Source organism: Nomascus leucogenys, chromosome 4 (genome assembly GCF_006542625.1).
Source record: "Nomascus leucogenys isolate Asia chromosome 4, Asia_NLE_v1, whole genome shotgun sequence".
In the NCBI taxonomy this organism is placed as follows: Eukaryota; Metazoa; Chordata; class Mammalia; order Primates; family Hylobatidae; genus Nomascus; species Nomascus leucogenys.
The window spans coordinates 124,689,537-124,708,395 of NC_044384.1; the positions used below are offsets into that span (position 1 = coordinate 124,689,537).

Sequence of the window (18,859 nt, forward strand, 5' to 3'; positions counted from 1 at the left end):
ATGCCTCTCACAGTGCTTGCACCCAGTTGATGCTACATGATTACAAGGACCTTCCTCCCTAGCATAACCATTTCTATATTTGTCACACACACCCCAGTCCACCAGAAAGTAATCTTGAGTGCAGGCTATGTGCTGTCTTTTTCTTTTCCATTTTGTCCAGCATAGAGCAAAGGTATAATAAGTATTTGGATTCAATAGCTAATTATGTCTATTTTTGAAGAGTAAATGCCAAAAGCCATCCTGACTTAAGCCTCTGAAGGATGCCACACTTGTGTATAACCACCTAGTAAAGCTCGGTATTTTAGAGTCTGACAGATACTTAACTTGGCCAATAATTCAGCTATGGCTCCCCAGTGTACAGTAGGGCTTAATAACACATTTTTTCATTGTGATAGTTCTTTGAGTTCATAAAGGTTGTCTGTTTTTCTTTAGAGCAAGTAGAATGACTATACTGTTTTCTTGACCAATAAGTCACTCTGTTTTCCATGGTTCAAAGTTAAGCTTTTATTTGGTTTTAAATTAAAAAAATAAATTTCATTATTAAATAGTGAGATGGATCTAATGATGTTCAGATAGTAGCTTACTCAGAAATATACCATCAGGGGTACAATAAAGGGGTGGATCACCTAAACTGAAATTATTTGTTATGTTGTAGTGTTTGTTTGTTAAAAGTTCAGCAGTGGCATAATTCAAAAGAAACTGAAATACAAAGTTTCAAATGTTTACAATGGATGGGAGAAGTAAACCACTTATTTCTACTGCAATTGCAAACTACTTTCTTTCTCAACACCAGTCAGTTTGGACACTATACCACAGTGCTAATATCATCAGGTTCATCTGCTTTCTTTTGCCTGCTTGGCAGGGATTTCAAGTATTCGAGGTGTCTCCGGGCATCCTCCTGATTTTGCCTCACATAGTATACCACATATGAGATCACCATGGTGAACCAGCCAAACATGGTGACCAGCATGGCATAATCGGTAGTTTTTTTAGGGAGGTTACAAAGGTCAGCGTCATTGGCAGCATTGAGGAATGGTCTGCCAGCATGTTCATCCAACACGGACGTTTTACAGATCACGTTGTGGGCTGTCTCGTGATTGGACGCCATGCTCCTCAGAACTTGCTGTAGAGTACAGTCGCAGTGCCAGGGGTTGTTGGCAATTCTGGCCCGGGCCTTCAGGTTATTGAAGGCATTTTTGTGCACACTTTGAATCCGATTATCGGACAAGTCCAGAGTCTGCAAGGTTTCAGCTACTCCTTTGAAGGCATGCTCGTCAATAAACTCAATGCCATTTTTGGACAGGTTGAGAACTCTCAGTTGATGGAGGTCCTTAAAAATTTCATTGGGAATAGATGTGATCTGATTGGAGTCCAGATACAGTAAGACTGTTTCAGGAGGAAGATCTCTAGGTATTTCCTTGAGATTTGCATTGCTACAGGTGACATTTAAACCCCCAGAGGAAGAACAAAGACAGCCCTTGGGACACATACTGGCAGAATGAAAGCACAGTATCATAAGAACAAAACTTTGTAGGAGGAGACACATGGAGAGGGAACGGGTTAACCACAGGTCTACCAGATTCATGCTGGAATGTCAGCATAATCACGAGCCCATTCCTCATTTACTCCAACAAGCGTGGTAATGGTTCCAGCCCTGTCCACACTATTGATTTCCTTCTTGCGTGGTTCAAAAGGCTGCAGCTAACACATGTGTCTCTTCATTATTTCTTTCCTTGCTTGGGCACCTAAAGGAAAAGGAAACAGATGCAATTAGTTCCTTTGCAAAGGGAGGTACATTGTAATTAAAGGCGTTCTTAGGTGTCTGGCATTCTGCGTGAGCAAGGGGGTTAGTTATGCAGGTAATTTCCATCAATGCCACTGGGAGTTATCTGCGAGATGGGAGTCTCCTGTTCAAATCCCAGGTGCTGGGGGAGAGAACTGTCAACATATGAAGATATTTCTGAATTCTGTTGCCTGGTTTTCAGTTGGATAGAATGAGAACAAATACTCCCTATTTCTCTGCTGCTCTCCACATCCTGGACCCCTTCAAATTCTACAGAAATAAAATTTAATTATGTCTCTCACCCTTTCTGAGATAACAGATGCATTAATGCAATTTAGTCCTGCACTTGGGCAGCAATGAGAAATAATACCAATATTTCATGGTTAATGACTATAGACAGGGATATCTGTCATGGCTTTTGAACGGATGCCCCATTTGGAATATTGTCTCTAAAGAAACATCTTACTTGAATTAAGAAAATAATAAATGCATACCAACAAAATATTACTAGAGGCTGACAGCCAAGAACCTCCAGGATAGTTGCCTTCCTTGTGATCTCTTAAAAGTACATTATACCTGGGAGGATGCTTTTCACTGAATTTCCAGCGGATCCTCTCTCTCTTTTCTAAGGACCATATCCCCTTCCCAATAAATGCTTAAATATGGCACACACCTATATGACTTTTTTATGTAACAAAAGAATTAAGAAATACTGTCTTTGAAGACTTCCCCAATAGACTTCACTCTCTATATGTTGCATGTTGCATATATGTACTGTTAGTGTTGGCAGGGGGCACAGAAATTACAAAATTAAGTGATGAAAAAAGTTATGAAACTTACTCAACAGCAGAGAGCACAGATAAGAATATAAGTTAACTCTCAAAATTACCCTTTACTATAGAGAAGAAAGCACACATCTTTGGGACCAGTTCACAGAGGAGACAAGTGGATCCCAGAGAGATGAGGTTACTTACCCAAGGTCAAACAGATTGAGGTGTAGAGACAGGACTCAAGCCAAAGTCTTTGTTCTGACTCATTAATATCAAAACTCTTTCCACTATCCACACACTCTCTTCCAGTCTTATCTGCTCTATAAGTATCCAGCAAGCATTGCTTATTGTGATTTCTGATGCTGTTATGTTGCAGTCCTATCTTTTATGCCATGAATACTGTTCCAAGTTGAAGACCCCATGGAGCTCAAGTGAGGGGTCCCTCTGCATTTTGAAGGGAACCCATGCCTGACTTAGAAGATTCCCTCCCAGGATCTAAGAAACAAGAGCATTCACTCCTCTTATAGCAGTGAACAACAAACAACTTTCTGCATGAGCAACTAATGACTTTCTGAAAACTTATCTTTTATGAAGATTCCAGATGGATAAATACAGAGGGAAATGACTCCAAATGTTACCAAACTCACAGAAGAGAAGATTAATGTGAGCTGAAAACATAATGATCTGGATTGTTAATCATGGAAAAAATGAGATTAGCAACAACAGAATGGAGCGGATGTGCTTTTGGAAAACTGAGTCCGTTAAATACCAGAGAATGCTAAAGAGACACCCTAAGCTTACTAAGCCCTCCATCAACAGATCATTTCATTGGCAATGAAAGTGTCCTCCCTGTCAAGTTTCCCTTCAAAACTGTATTGCATGGCACTTGGGGACTCTAGGAATCTAGATGGGAAAGAAAAAAAAATAAACAGGTGTGGAAGGGAAGAGAGAAGACAGAGGAGTAGAAGGACAAGGCAACGAATTCTAGGAAAAGGGCATGAGAAAAACACAGGAGATAGAAGAAATTAATGTAATTGAAGAAAATAAAGGGAGTCCACATCAAACAAGTGATTTCCATCCATTGAGTATATGCAACCATCCTAAAACATGCTGAAAGATGAGAAGCCGTTTCTGGAGGACACTTCATATTTCTCTTTGGATTCATTAAAGGAGTTGGCATAGAAAAGAAGTGTTCTCTATTCAGAGTACAAGCTCCATGATGGCAGAGGCTTGTTTCTGCCTCTTGCAGAGACAATAGTAAGCAATTAAAAAGTAAAAAGTACACTAAGTTTGTATATCAACTTTATTTTTTTATTTTTATTTTTTGAGATGGAGTGTTGCTCTGTTGCTCAGGCTGGAGAGCAATGGTATGGTCTCGGCTCACTGCAAATCTCCACCTCCCAGGTTCCAGCAATTCTCCCACCTCAGCCTCCCAAGTATCTGGAACTACAGGCACACACCACCACGCCTAGCTATTTTTTTTTTTTTTTTTTTTGGTATTTTTAGTAGAGACAGGGTTTCACCGTGTTGGCCAGGCTGGTCTTGAACTCCTAAACTTAAGTGATCTACCTGCCTTGGCCTCCCAAAGTGCTAGGATTACAGGTGTGAGCCACTGCTCCCGGCCTGTATCCCAGGTTTAATTCTTATTAGTAGTGGTGTTCTTGGGGGAACTTACGCAACCTCCGTAAACCTCAGTTTCTTTAGGTGCTTTTATAATCTTTATACAAAGATAATCACAAGGTTGATTTGAGGATTATATGAAGTAATCCATGTAAAGCACTTAGCACAGTATGAAACTGGTAGTAAAAGATCAGTGCTTCTTAGCCATAGTTACTATTATTATTCTCGGATACATTCCCAGCACCCAGCATAGTGCTTGGCATATAGTGAGAACTAAATAAATATCTGTTATATGAATAAAGCAACAAAATATTGAAGAGTCTAGGTATGCTTTTTCTTCTCCAGGGCAATTATTTTTATAAACATTTTAAACATAACCATTGGCTCATCAAATGTCTACTGGTCTTATATGGCAACATAATGGACTTTGGAAAAGTCATATATGTTCAGGCTCCTAGGAGATGGAAAGAAGAATGGAACTCTTCCTCAGCAGGCTTCTTTACACTTAATCAGGGTTTCTCCAGAATGATCAGTCCAATGGTCATGGTCACATATAAGAAATGTTTAGGACACAGGTTGAGTTCTCTACTCAGATTGCAGTCTTTCTTGAGATGGAATCCATCATATCCCAAATGGTCTACCTGTAGACTGGATGTAATGCTTGTTAGGAGTACAAATACAGAGCACCCCTTGCTTTCAAAGAAATTGGACTTCAACTAAGTATTTCATTTTCTCTCTATTATGTTTGATAAAAAGAGAATAAAATCTTCTGGGATTGGCTATATTGCTGAGCTACTGTGATTCAGACTCTAGAGCCATCACCCCCAGCTAGAATAAAGTGACAAAAGATGCAGGATGTAGACAGCTGAGCCCTGGGATGCTGCTATGGTTTGAATATGTGGGTCCTTCACATATTCTGATATCTAAATCTAATCCCCAGTGTGAGGATATTTGGAGGTGGGGCCTTTGAGAAGTGATTAGGTCATGAAAGCAGAGCCATCATGAATGGAATTAGTGCCCTTATAAAAGAGGCCCCAGAGAATTCTCTCATCCCTTCTGCCGTGTGAAGAAACAGAGAGAAGAGAGCCATCTATAAGCCAACAAACAGGACCTCACCAGAAACCAAATCTTCTGGCACCTTGATTTTGCAGGCTCCAGAACTGTAAGAAATAAATTTGTATTGCTTTAGCAGTACAAAAAGACTTAGACAGATGTCCAGGATGTAGACAGCAAAGCCAAAGGTATCAAGTCAAGGTCATCTTCACCAGGGAGGATGGAAGAGCTGCTCTCCACTCTTTGATACTGGTTCTGTAGTTTCCAAAGGGATTATCAGTTTGCTTTATATTACTAGACAGGTCAACAGTGGCTGTTGGAAAAGGAAGATATGAGGACATGTGCCTCAGAGAAAAAGAGGTGGATATTCTTCTGCCATTGGTTATCATCCAGCAGAATACAGGGCTAAAAAGCTTGGAAGCCTAAAACTCCCTCCTGCTCTGACTGAATCACATCTACACACAAACCCAAAGCAGTAAACAAGCTATGCTGCTGGGCAAGAAGAGTGCCTTCCTACTAACTTCAGAATGGGTGGTTAGAACATAAAGAAGGGCCTGGGGTCACACTGGTAATGGCAAAAACAGCAACAGCAATACCGCCTGTCTTTCTGATAAGGAATAAGACCCATCAAAGGGATGGACCAAGTTAAACAGCATCTTTCCTCCCTCCTAACTGCCCCTCTGCAAATCTCGACTCACTGGACTACCCTGTCCCCATCTACTCATTCCCTTTAACTATGTCTGGGTCAAGCAGGAAGCTGTAATATTTCTGGATGTGGTGTTTAAGTACGCACTGCACCCCCGAAGGAGAATTATTTTATCCAGACTCATATCTCGCTCATATTTTCTTGCCACCCAGATTTCTGAGCATCAGCAGTTAATTCTGGGATTGGGTGGCAACCATCAAATACCATTTCCAGAAGAAAAAAACCAGTGCATTTAACAGGCTGTTCATTCAGTGAGAAGACAGGCCATTCAGTGGCTGATTAACAACTGTCTTTCTGCTTATTGCTTTCTTTTCATCATTAAATGATAGAAACATTCAGAGATTCTAACCCAAAAGCTTTTATTAACCCTTCTGAGATAAGTGAGTGTACCAATTCACAGAGAAATACCAGATACACCAGTTTCTTCCAATTATAGTCTATGCAACTCTATTACTAAACAGGAGAATTTGATTAAAAAGGAAATAGCAAAACAGGAAGGGCTTTTAATTTAAAACATAAAATTCAAATCAATGGGAAAAACCCTCATACATTTAATTATTTAAAATTTAAAACTTCTCTATGGCAAAAAGTTAAGGTCATAAGCAAAGTCAATGAACAAATGACAAAACAAAAGGTTGATTATTTTAATACACAGAAAATCCTTACAAAAGAATAATAAACTAATTAAAAAAATGGAGAGCTGGGTGCAACAGTACACACCTACAGTCCCTGCTACTTATGAGGTTGAGGTGCAAGCATTATTTGAGCCCAGAAGTTTGATTCCAGACAGACAGGGCAACATAGCAAGACCCTGCCTCTAAAAAAGAAAAAGAAAAAAAAAAAAAAGAAAAAAAGCAGAAAAGAAAAAAAGAAAAAGAAAAAAAAGAAAAAGAAAAAAAGCAGAAAAGAAAAATGGATGGGAAAATAATATACATAAATGGCAATGTATATGATGTATACAAAATAAACAATATGAAAAGATTCTTGATCTCACTGACAGTAAAATAAATTCAGGTTAAAGTACTTATCATCTAGATTAAAATTAGGCATAGTATTTAGTGTCAATAAACATGTTAAGAACAAAGCATTCTCAAACACTTGATAAGAGGATAGATGGTGCATTCTTGTCATATAAGCAATTTGGGAATATCTATCAAAAATTTAAAATTGAAGAATAAGCTGTTGATGATATAAAGATGTCCAAAGATTACCCTAAAGAGCAGCTCAAAAAAAGCAAATACTTATAATCACATTTGTGTAGATTTTTTAAAGATAAATATGCAAATATAAATATGCATAGATCACTTCCAAAAGGGTGTATTAGAAACTATTAGTAATGGTTAACTCCAAGCGAGTAGTGGAACTGAGGGGCTGTCAGGCGGAGAAGAGGAATTGCCTTTTTATTTTATATTCTTTTGTATGGTTTTAACTCCTGATGGTATAAATGTACATTTTATTTTATTTTGCAATAAATATTTAAAATATAATGCAAAAGGACTAGGATTAGCCAAAAAATGACTTAAATTTAATGCCTCAGAAAGCAACTATTCAGTGCATGAAAGAGTTGAACAATGGTGGCCAAGATGGCAAAGGCAAATGAAAGAACAATGAATTATTAAAAGCAGTACATGTTTCATGATGAGAGACTGAAGATACAAACGGACAGTGGGCACACCATATACAAAAATAGATCTCTGATGCACAATCTGCAGCAACTAGACCAGGAAACCAAACCACAATCTCTGTAGCAAACGGCCCAAATCAGCCAAGAAATGATTATTAACTGACAGTTTTCCTAATTTTTGACCCTGCTTCCAACTTAGGACCAACCAAAGAACACGTAATGTACACCCGTAACCAATCATGTAGGCTGCCATTCTTCTGTTAGCACACCTATAGCTTCTCCATGTCAACAGCCTTCAACCAGAACTCTCCTGAAGCCTTCCTTTTTTCCCCCACTATAATGCTTTTACACTCCTCTGCCAGCCTTTGAGTCTGTCAAATGCAAGGGATGGTGGTTGCCTCTTTTGCTGTAGAAAGCTCTGAATGAATAGCATTTGCTTATTCTCATTTGGGTGGTTTTTGTTTATTTTCACAAAACCTAAAGTTTGAGTACTTGATATCTTTAATGCAATATCCCAAAATTAGTCTTATTGACTATCATAGAGCTTAGATATGATTTATTTATATGATCAGGTTATCTATGAAATAAGTATGGGTTGCATCAACCATCAATATGTCTAATTCCTGTGTATTTGTCACTAAAATAACTAGGAAAAGAGAGTTGGGACCCGGCTAATTCAAGTGAATAAATTGCATAAGTAATTTTTCCACTGCTGGTCTTTCTTTGGGATCATGTTTGGAGATAATAACTTCTTCATTCACATCTTTAGCACTGAGTTCTGCCATGGACTTTAGTTCTCCATTTCCATTCTCAACTGTCTACTACAGGAAGAGTTCATCAGGGCCTCAAACTTTGCATATCCAAAAGTAAAATCATAATTTTACCCTCAGCTTTACCCAATGACTCCCGCCTCCACTGTAGACCACCTTTCTTCCCTCCCTATTTCTTGAAGTTTTTATTTCTGTTCTCCATTCTGCCTGTCCCTTGCTTTGCATTCTCATGGCCTCTTTCCTAATTCAGATCTCCAACATCCTGTTCTAAAAGAGCAAAAGCCTCCTTCATGAATTGTTGGTGTCCAGTCTCTGTGCTTCCATTCTTCTAATGTCAGGTTAAAGTAACACTCTTAACCACATCATCCTGCAGGTCAAAAAAGCACTAATGACCCCTGATGGTTCATAACAATCTCCTTTTACGGTTGTATCTCCCACCATGTTTTCTTACACAGACACAGAAACATGAATTCAACAAATAGCTCAATGAGGAGAAAACCGATGATGAATGGCAGTTCGTTCCACAAATAGATTTATCAGAAACCAATCAAACTGAAGATCTCTACACTGTAGAATAGCTTTCCTGATTTAAAATCCAATTATAAAGTTCTGGCCCGTGAGTCATTTAGGTGGCTCATTAATAACAGCTGTGATCCTTTAGTCAAGGATATGAACTGACAAGGCAGACAGATGCATGAAGAACAGAGTATATTTTCATTTAAGAAGAGAATAATCTGGTAGCAGATCCAGAACTGTTTAAGGCAAGGAACTCTTGCAATCTCCAAACTCTCCTTTCTCTAATATTCCAGCCTTTACTATATTATTTACTGTTTTCTACTTCATATTAAATACATCACTTTTTACCTTCTCTACTGCTAGACCATGAGGTTCCAACAGGCAGGGTCAGTGTCTTACCCATTTTACATTCTCACATTGCCGATGGTAAGAATTTAATAAACATTTATTGAAATGAATTATAATCCATTCTCATTTCATTACAACACAGCTATCATTTGCTTGGCATTTATTATACATTAGGTATTTGTTAAGTGATGAATTCATCTAGCAGGATGGTAAAATTGAAATTCTGACAAGGTTCTTGGTTAAATGAATGTAGAGTTAACCATGTAACTTTTTTTGGAATTAAGGCATTAAGTTACCATATAAAGCTGGGCTGACACATGTTCTGTGAGTCAATGTGTCCTTGCCCACTTTGAAAGTAAAACAGTCAGGAGGTACCTATCATATCACGTTCCCAAGGAAAGGAGAAAGTTTAGTACATGACCCCTGGAGTTGGGAGGCAGAGTGTCTTGGAAAGAGAACCAGACTAACCTGTTGTTTGCAGATGGAGTTGGGTGATGTTTCAATGTTGGGGTGAGCCTACACTCCCAGAATTTGTCAATAAGGGATGGGAAACTATTTCCTATAGGTCAAATGTGGTCACTAGAGGGGAAGAGATTTTCAAGGAGCGAGCATCTTGAGTCTTATTTCACTGTCCCATAGGATTCCTTCGGAGAACAGAGGGACTCCAGCAACACAAAACTGTAGGGTAGACGCTTAGATTTTGAGCAAGTGGCCACCTGAAACGAATCCACTATCAGAGTCAGGGGAGCCACATGGGTGGAGGGCATGGAAGCCTCAGGAGAGAGAGACCTGAATCCTCTCATCATCCTATTAATTCTACCTCCTGAGCAGCTGCCACCCAGTTATGCTCACCTGGGGGTGGGGTGGAATGGAAGGCAGAGAAGAGAAATCAAGCCACTTACTAAATCCTCTTTCCCTTTGAGCCTGAAACAAAGGGAAGGGGAGAACAGTTAAATATTAAATGAAATTCAGGGTTTTTGTTAATCTGTTAAACTGTACATTTAAATGATCATGATTAATTTTTATTTTCGTTTAAATTAACTGAGTTTGTGACTTAAAATAATATTAGGACAATCTATTATCTAGGAGTAAGTACAACAGTATGGGGCTTACTAATGTTTGCATTCAAGGACTAGAAGAGAATGATCAAGAGGATAGAAATTAAAGGAACAGTAGAGGCAAGAAGGAAAGTTTCATTTTATACTGGTTACACATGTATCACCTCACCACAATTCTCACAAAACCCCTAAAAGGTGGTAATTGCAACCCTTGTACGGATGAACAAATTGAGGCTTAAAGAGGTTATATAACCCATTTGTGGTAACTAGTGCTAAATGACAGAGGCAAGAACTTAACTGAAGTCCTTTGGCTTCCAGAGCATGTGTGATCAAACATGGCACCATACACCATTTTACAGCTAAACTATAATTTTTTTCCTTCCTAACTGATTCCACTAAGATAGGAAACAAGGATGAAGATGGATTTTTAAATTAAGGGAAGTATACTTCCAAGTCAAAAGCTCTAAAATTATCCATTTGCCTTACATTTGTGAACTACTTTACTTTAGAAGCTTGTGGGGCAAGTGCACATGCATGCTTTCATTTGATTATCTCTAAACAGCACTGTCCAAAACACATAGTGGACATTATTAGTCTCTATGTTAATACAGTGGAGGAACTCATAAAATGGAGACTCCCCAAAGCCACACAGCTGGTTAGCAGCAGGAAAGGACCTGCATCTCAGGTATCCCCCAGAATAGGTCTCATTTAACATGCATTGGTTTCTATATCTCTTTTCCTGGCCACTTTTTATATGAATGTCTGTAAACACAAATGCTGAGTTTCAAATGCCTCACCAGCCCTCTGTTGACCTCTTTCTGCCAAATTTGGGAAAATCAAAGAGGGATACAACCCCTTCTCCTGTTAGAATTTCTTAAAGGCCACTCTGATATAAAACTTTCATCAAAATCACATGAAATCCATTTGTTCTAGATCTCAGTCAGTTAAGGCACTACATTTCCACTTTGGAAATCTATTTCACAAGATAAATCTTCAAGCAAACCCTCAATATATTGGGAAAGAATTGACTCTTCTGAATATATTAACTCCTTCCTACAAGATCTAGTGCTTATGGATCTTCAGAGTGGGTTTAAAAGTTCTTCCTACAAATGAATCCACTGGAAAAACAAACAAATACATTTTTAAAACCCACTTTTTATGAACCCAGCATTTATCCCTCTGTGGGTACTGAGCACAGCATAAAGATACCACGATGTCTTTGCTACATCCATATTTATTATGCAACATGCTGCAAGTTTATACGGAGACTGAGTGGGAATCTATCCATCTTGGTTTCTTTCTGTTTCTCTACTATTATTTCACAGCAAATGCTTATGACATTTACAACGTGAGAGCTTTGCAAACTTTTAACATCTAATCTGCATAAATGTAGGCTCTCCAAGATTCACCAGAGTCCAGGATAACTTGAAAGCTTCCTTTAGAAAGCCCTTACTTATGCTGAATTCAGTTGTACTTCTGAGTAGGATGAGTGTAACAATTTTTTTAAAAACATATCCTGCTTAACCCTGCTTCATCCTTCTTACACAAGATGCTGTAATAATATTCACTGGGTTGGTGGGAAAAACACAGGATTGAGATCCAAAATGAAGACTCAGAAACTGGATTCAAACCTCAGCTTCCCAAGGAATGAATTTCCGGAATTTAGCACAACACATACTTCCATCCCTTAGTTGCCCTAGGACTATCATCAATAATATCCATCTCATTGGTCTCACAGTTACAAGGAGACAATAAAATATGTGTGGAATGTGCTTCAAAAACTGTCAATGACCATTCAAAGATGATTAGATTTAAAATTTAATTATTTTCCTAAAATATAAGATCATTCTGTCTTGAGGGTTTCACATTTCTTTTTCTTAAGTATAACCAATTAGGAAATGATTCTCACATCACATACAGTATTCATGCCAATACATATTTAACCCAAATCTATCAAGAGGAAAGCATCAGACCAATTCACAACTTTTTGAAATTTCACTGAAGGAAATAAAAAAATAAAGAAACAAAACAACAATAAAACACAGGCTTTAGAACTGTTCTAGATTAAAGAAAAGAGATGTCGCAACTGAAAACAATGCAAGAGAACAACTTCTGGATTTAAAGGAAATGCTAGAAAGGGACATTATTGGAACAACTGGGGGAAATTTGAATGTATACTGTATGTAAGGTATTATTGCATCAAATTTACATTTCTTGAAATTTATCCTGATATAAGTAGAATGGAGGTAGTTGTTCTTAGGAGGCACATACTGAAGTATTTTGGGGTAAAGTGTCTTGACAACTGTAGCTGTCAAATTATTTGGCAGAAACGAAATATATCTGCCTATATATTGTGAGAAACAGTGATGGAAAAAATGTAACAATTTTTAAAGGGACGGTGATGGATATATAAGTGTTCATTGTACCAATTTTTCAACTTGTCTGAAAGTTTCAAATTTTTCAAATAAAAATTTGGGGTAGGGGAGATTCTACATCTTAAAAAAAATCTTCAAGAGGAAGTTAAGTCCTTTTTTGGTGAGGCAAAAAAGTCTTAGGAATCCTAGATAGAGTAAGGCTTATCCCCTCAGAGTGATACAAAATGGAAACCCAAGGTGAAATGAGCAGTGATTCTCTGCAATTGCATTTCATGAACTCCAGGACTCCATTTCACTGCCCTACGAGACATGTGCAAGGTGCACTTGGTTTTAATTGGCCAATATGGAGATCACAGCTTGGCCACTAACTCATTGCATAATTTCTCTATCCTAGTTTTCTCATCTGAACATGAGGGTAATAAAAGTTCCACCTCACAAGGGTGAGATGGGGATTAAATGAGATAACACATGTAAAACATTTAGAATATCTGCTGTTACAAGATAAACTCTCAGTCAGAATTACTACTACTACTGCCACCAACACCACCACCATCATCATCTTACACTGATGTCTGCTATGACAATGTGGAGCCTTCACCATCTTACACTTTGTCTTCTCTCTGCTATGACAATATTTCTAAAGAATCAATGATTTCATTTTATCAACTTTTTCACGTTATTCCAAGGGGGATCCACGCTCAGAGACATAGCTAAATCAGAATCATAGAATGGTAAAGAAAATGAACCATATGATGAGGGAAGAGGATGAACAGCATAATTCTGATGGTGGCTAACATTTTGTGGGCACCTTCTGTGTACAAGGCACTGGGCCAAAAGCTTTACTTTAAAAATAGAAAGAAATTTTGCTCCCAGGATGCTTATACCTAGAATCTTTGCATATCTGATTTAAATGCTAAAATGTGAGGGTTTGGGGGTGATATTTAGATGAGATTTTGTACTTTGAGTTGATGCTGTAATGAATTGAGAATTTTTGGGGATGTTTGAATATGATTAATATATTTTGCATGGAGGATGGATATAAATCTTTCAGAACCAGAGGGTAGATTGTGATAAGCCAAAAATGGTCTAAAAATATCTAGGTCCTGATCTCTGGAACCTGTGAATGTTACCTTTTATGGAAAAAGAATCTTTGCAGATGTGATTAAATTAAGGATCTTGAGATGGAAAGATTATCTTGGATTATCTGGATGAGCCCTAAATGTAATTTTGAGTGCTCTTATAAGAAGGATACAGAGGGAGATCTAACACAGAAGAAAAGGCAATGTAACAACTAAGGTAAGGATTGAAGTGATATAGCCACAAGTCAAGAAGTGCTGACAAGCTACCAGAAGCTAAAAGTTGCAAGCAATGGATTGTCCTTTATAGTCTTTGGAGTTAGTGTGGCCCTACCCCCAAAATTGATTTTTTGTCCATTGAAACTGATTTCAGACTCTACCTCCAGAACTGTAAGAAAATAGATGTGTGTTATTTTTAGTCACCAAGATTGTGGCAATTTGCAACAGAAACTATAGGAAACTAATACAGTAGTAAATGGAGAATAGAACTTGAAGTCAATTCTATCTGACTCCCCATTATATGAGTTAAGAGTTTTTGCTGCAACTAAGTACCTGGCTTGACTCTGAGTTTCCTGGCAGCTAAAGACAGAAAACAAGCAAAAAAAGAAAAAGGTTATTATCTAAAACAGTCAAAACGATTAGTTATTAGCAGAGATAAAATTTTTTCAAATTTTATCATTTTCAAAAAATCCTAGGAAAGAGCTGCCAAACAACATAATGGACAATGTCTTTAAGATTTCACTGACGATGCAGATACATTCTTCTTTGGTCTTTTGCATACAGTGAAATCATTGATGTGTACAAGACTTTCTAAGCCATAGAAAGTTAAATTATGATCTAGGGATGATGTTTACTAGAGGTCAGGATAAAACCAGGATGAGATAGAAATGTGGTGGAACAGGATAGTTAGTATGTCCCTCACAGTGAGGGGCCCACAGAATTTATTGTACAAACAAAGACAAGTCTAACAGTGAAAAGCAATGCTAGTGACAATTGTGCTGGGACAACAGGTTCAAGAAGGAACAGTTCCAGGCAAAATGGAACATGTAGTAACCTCACTTACAAACAGCATTCTTTTTTTTTTTTTTTTGAGACAGAGTCTTGCTCTGTCACCCAGGCTGGAGTGCAGTGGCGCGATCTCGGCTCACTGCAAGCTCCGCCTCCTGGGTTCACGCCATTCTCCTGCCTCAGCCTCTCCGAGTAGCTGGGACTACAGGCGTCCGCCACCACGCCCGGCTAATTTTTTTTTTTGTATTTTTAGTAGAGACGGGGTTTCACCATGGTCTCGATCTCCTGACCTCGTGATCTGCCAGCCTCGGCCTCCCAAAGTGCTGGGATTACAAGCGTGAGTCACCGCGCCCGGCACAAACAGCATTCTTAAGAATTAGGGGAGAGTGTGATCAAATTTACAGAATGCCATTTTAAAAGGATATGTCAATCCCTAAGACTACAACAAACCTCCGTGCACAGCTCATAGTCTTCCTAGACATCCACAGAGATTAGCCCCTGTAGGCTATTAATTTAAAATTTTACAAATAGCATTAAAAAACATTTGAACTTTAAAAAATAAAAAAATGCATAATTCATACATGTAACACATCAAATATTTTGTTCTTCCAGGCCTTATATGTGTACACACGCATCATTTTACAATTGCCGTGTTAGCATAGGTAACAATTTCGCGTTTCTGTCTTTTTCAGGGTTGTAAATTGTCGTGACTTTCATCATTTTAATGCCTGCATAGTACCTGAGTGAATGGGGTTGTATGTTAGATATATTTACACATTATTCATTTGTTCAATATTTAGGTTGTCTCTCATGATTTGCTACCATAAATAATGTGGAATAAAATTATTCCATTCCTGGTCTACATCATTGAAAGAGCCAGCTGATAACAAAATGGGAATACCTTTAAAATGAGAAAGGTTTGGTTACATCTGTGTCCTTGGCATGAAAGTTAAACTGTGCAGAGCTGTTCCATGGGAAGGTAACAGCCTGAGGAGGCTGAAATGCCCTCTCCTGGTTTTAGCCATTGTGGATTTTGGACATACAGGCATCTGATGAGAACCACTGTCTCAGTCCTTTTGCTCCCTTGTTAGAACAGAGCAGACCAGAAAGTCAGGGTCCTATTTTTTGGTCAAAAATATATATTTAAACACACATGTTTATCTACAGATTCTATAATATTTCTTAGAAATGGTCCACTATGTTTCCTAAGAAGAGACATTGGGGAAAAATAATGCCCTTTATGTGTTTACTATTAAAAACGTAACTGTGCAAACACATGTATATAAAACTGTTTTTTTCAAACTGTCTGTTACAGCAAAAAAGAAAAATAAAGAAGTTTTTTTGTTTGTTTGTTTGTCTGAGATGTTGTCTCGCTCTGTCACCCAGGCTAGAGTGCAGTGGCAGGATCTCAGCTCACTGTAAGCTCGGCCTCCCGAGTATCTGGGACTACAGGCGCCCGCCACCATGCCCGGCTAATTTTTTGTATTTTTAGTAGAGACGGGGTTTCACCGTGTTAGCCAGGATGGTCTCAATCTCCTGACTTCGTGATCCCTGCGCCTAAGCCTCCCAAAGTGCTGGGATTACAGGCGTGAGCCAACACGCCCAGCCAAAGTATTTTCTAAAAAATAGAATTAATCTAAATATTCGTCATAAAGAGATTGATTAAATATGGTACATCAACAAAATGAATGAAGCAATCTGCAAATCCTGATAAAAAGATGTCAAATACATATCACTGAGAGAAAAATTTGAATGTGTAATCCCATCTGTGTAAGGCAGAACAGAAGCATCTACACACACACACACACATACATGCAAAAGCTTTAAAAGTTGTGGAAAATCAAGAACAAATTGATAATAGTTTTACCTTTAGGGGACGGTTCTGGGGGTTGATAATATACAGGAGAATTTTTACTTTTTACCTTATATCATTTTCTATAGTCATAATTTTTCACCATGAGCATAATCATAATAACAACTAAGCAACAAACAAAGAGATTGGCCAGGAGGCATTGATAGACAACTTATTCCGTGTTAAGTGCTGTGGAAGATATGAAAGTATATGAGACAGTGCCTCTTCTTACCAGTGGAGCCACTCTGGACCGTTTAAACTTTCTTGGTCTCAACAAAATGTACAGAAATCATCCAGAACCTGAAGCTAGATAAAATCAAGTTCAACTTTCATTTCTGATAACAGCTAGGAGGTCTTGGACAAGCCAACTAATTGTTCTGCATGTCAGTTTCCTCAACTAGAACTAAGAATGATGCTTATTTCATTGATTTCTGATGTGGTTCTGATAATGACTGTCTCATAGTAGATGCTTGGCAAATATTATTAGCTCTGAATACACCTTCAAAGGGATCAGAATCACATTCACATTTTCCAGGGGTTCTATGGAAAGTTAGGTGTCTGAGAGTTCTACAAATGAGTATTATGAAGTCATAAGTCTGAAAAACACTCTTTCTGAGACTCACAATGGATATCAGCCTGTTAAAGGTTCTGACAGTTGCAGTAAAGTATTTATTAACCCAGATTTTCCCAAATATATTTGGCTCCCTGCTGAAGGCCTCCCCAGGTCTTCTTATTTTTATAGTGAAATCACCCATAGACTAAAACATTGCTATTAATAAATTAATACATTCAGATTTAAATGGACAACATTTAATACTACTTCTACTACTACAATTACTACTACCAATACATTCACACTTTACCTAAATATTCTGGAAGGAGTATGAGGTGACAGGTTTTGCAAGTGAGGATTCTAGTTGCACTTGATCACTGTCAAGTTGCATAATATTACCATAGAGAAACACCCACCACCAACTAATGTCTATTGCAGGCAGAGAAGAAAAAATTAATAATCAATAGTTACCACTAAGGGTTATTTTTTGTTTTATTAAAGAAATGTCCCTGGACTTAAACTAGACATACTTATAAGTAAATGAAGATGAATGGACTATTGTGTTTCAATTTTATACTCTGCTATTTCCTCATCTTCAGATAACACTTTTCTTTTTGAAAAGATTATTTAATACTATTACCCTTAAAGGCTTTGAAAACCTTATAAAGCAGTATTTTTTTAAAGGACTTTGGAATTAGGCATACCTAAGTTTGTCTAACTTTGTCATTCAGCCTCTTAGTAGTTACTAGTTACTGCTAGTAATTTGAACTTATTCGTTTTGTGATTTCTAGGGCATGTTACTTAACACTGGACCTCAACGTTTTCATCTATAAAATGGGCATGATAATATCTATTTCACATGGTTTGATAGATTGCTTCCAAAACTGACTTCCATGATTCCTCATCTTGTATTATCCATGGTCTTTTGCAATGCGACCTTGAAGCTCCTTAAATTAACAGGTGGAGCCTATTTTCCCCTTCTTTAAATCTAGTCTAGATTGGGACTGTTGAGGCAGATGAGAGATTCATGAGGCAGATGTGACACTATGCCAGTTCTGATCCTAGGCTTCTCCAAAAGGTCTTGCATGTTCCTGCTCTTGATCTTAGAACCCTGCCCAGCCATCATGTGAACAAGTCCTGGCTAGCCTGCTGGATGTTAAGAAACCATATAAAGGAGAAGCCTGTTGTTCTAGCTGAGGTATCCCAGCCTAGAGCCAGCCACACTCCAAACTTAGGGGAAAACCAGTCTGATCATTAGAGCCAACTACTTGATCTGCAGCGGACCATAGGCTAAGGAGCCAAGACTAGAAGAACCACCAAGCTACTCACGGATTTGTGAGCAATAATAAATGCCACTAAATTTGTAAATATTTGTTATGTAGCGAAAGCTAACTGATACACATGGCTGTTTTACCAATTAAATAAGTTAATATATTTATATTTATGTTTTTATCACAAACCCTGATTAATATTTGTTTCACACATATACACTAACAACTAATAGAACAGTATGCTTTTTAATAAAAATAGAAACCTCATTTTAAAATTTTGTCATTGCTCAATGCTGAAGGACAACGTGGTTCCATTGTCATTAGATACCAAATTATTTAATTATATTTGCTGACCATGACAGTCAATAATGTTCTAAGTTGTTATGGTAACTTTCAAGCAGCTGAGAAAAACTGATACACAGATGAAAGATATCCATGCACTTCAAAGGTGTAATCTGAATAATAAATTTAAATAT

General features: G+C 37.8%; 1 protein-coding gene across 1 annotated transcript in view; it reads right to left on the reverse strand.

The window, feature by feature from the left end:
* Window positions 1-479: 479 nt before the first annotated feature.
* LRRC3B (leucine rich repeat containing 3B) overlaps window positions 480-18,859 on the reverse strand; it is an 89,070-nt gene continuing 70,690 nt past the window's right edge. Inside the window, exon 2 of the mRNA XM_003256779.4 lies at window positions 480-1,745. Coding sequence (XP_003256827.1) covers window positions 806-1,585 — 780 coding nt within the window. The 5' untranslated portion in view covers window positions 1,586-1,745 and the 3' untranslated portion in view covers window positions 480-805. The remainder of the gene's footprint in view (window positions 1,746-18,859) is intronic.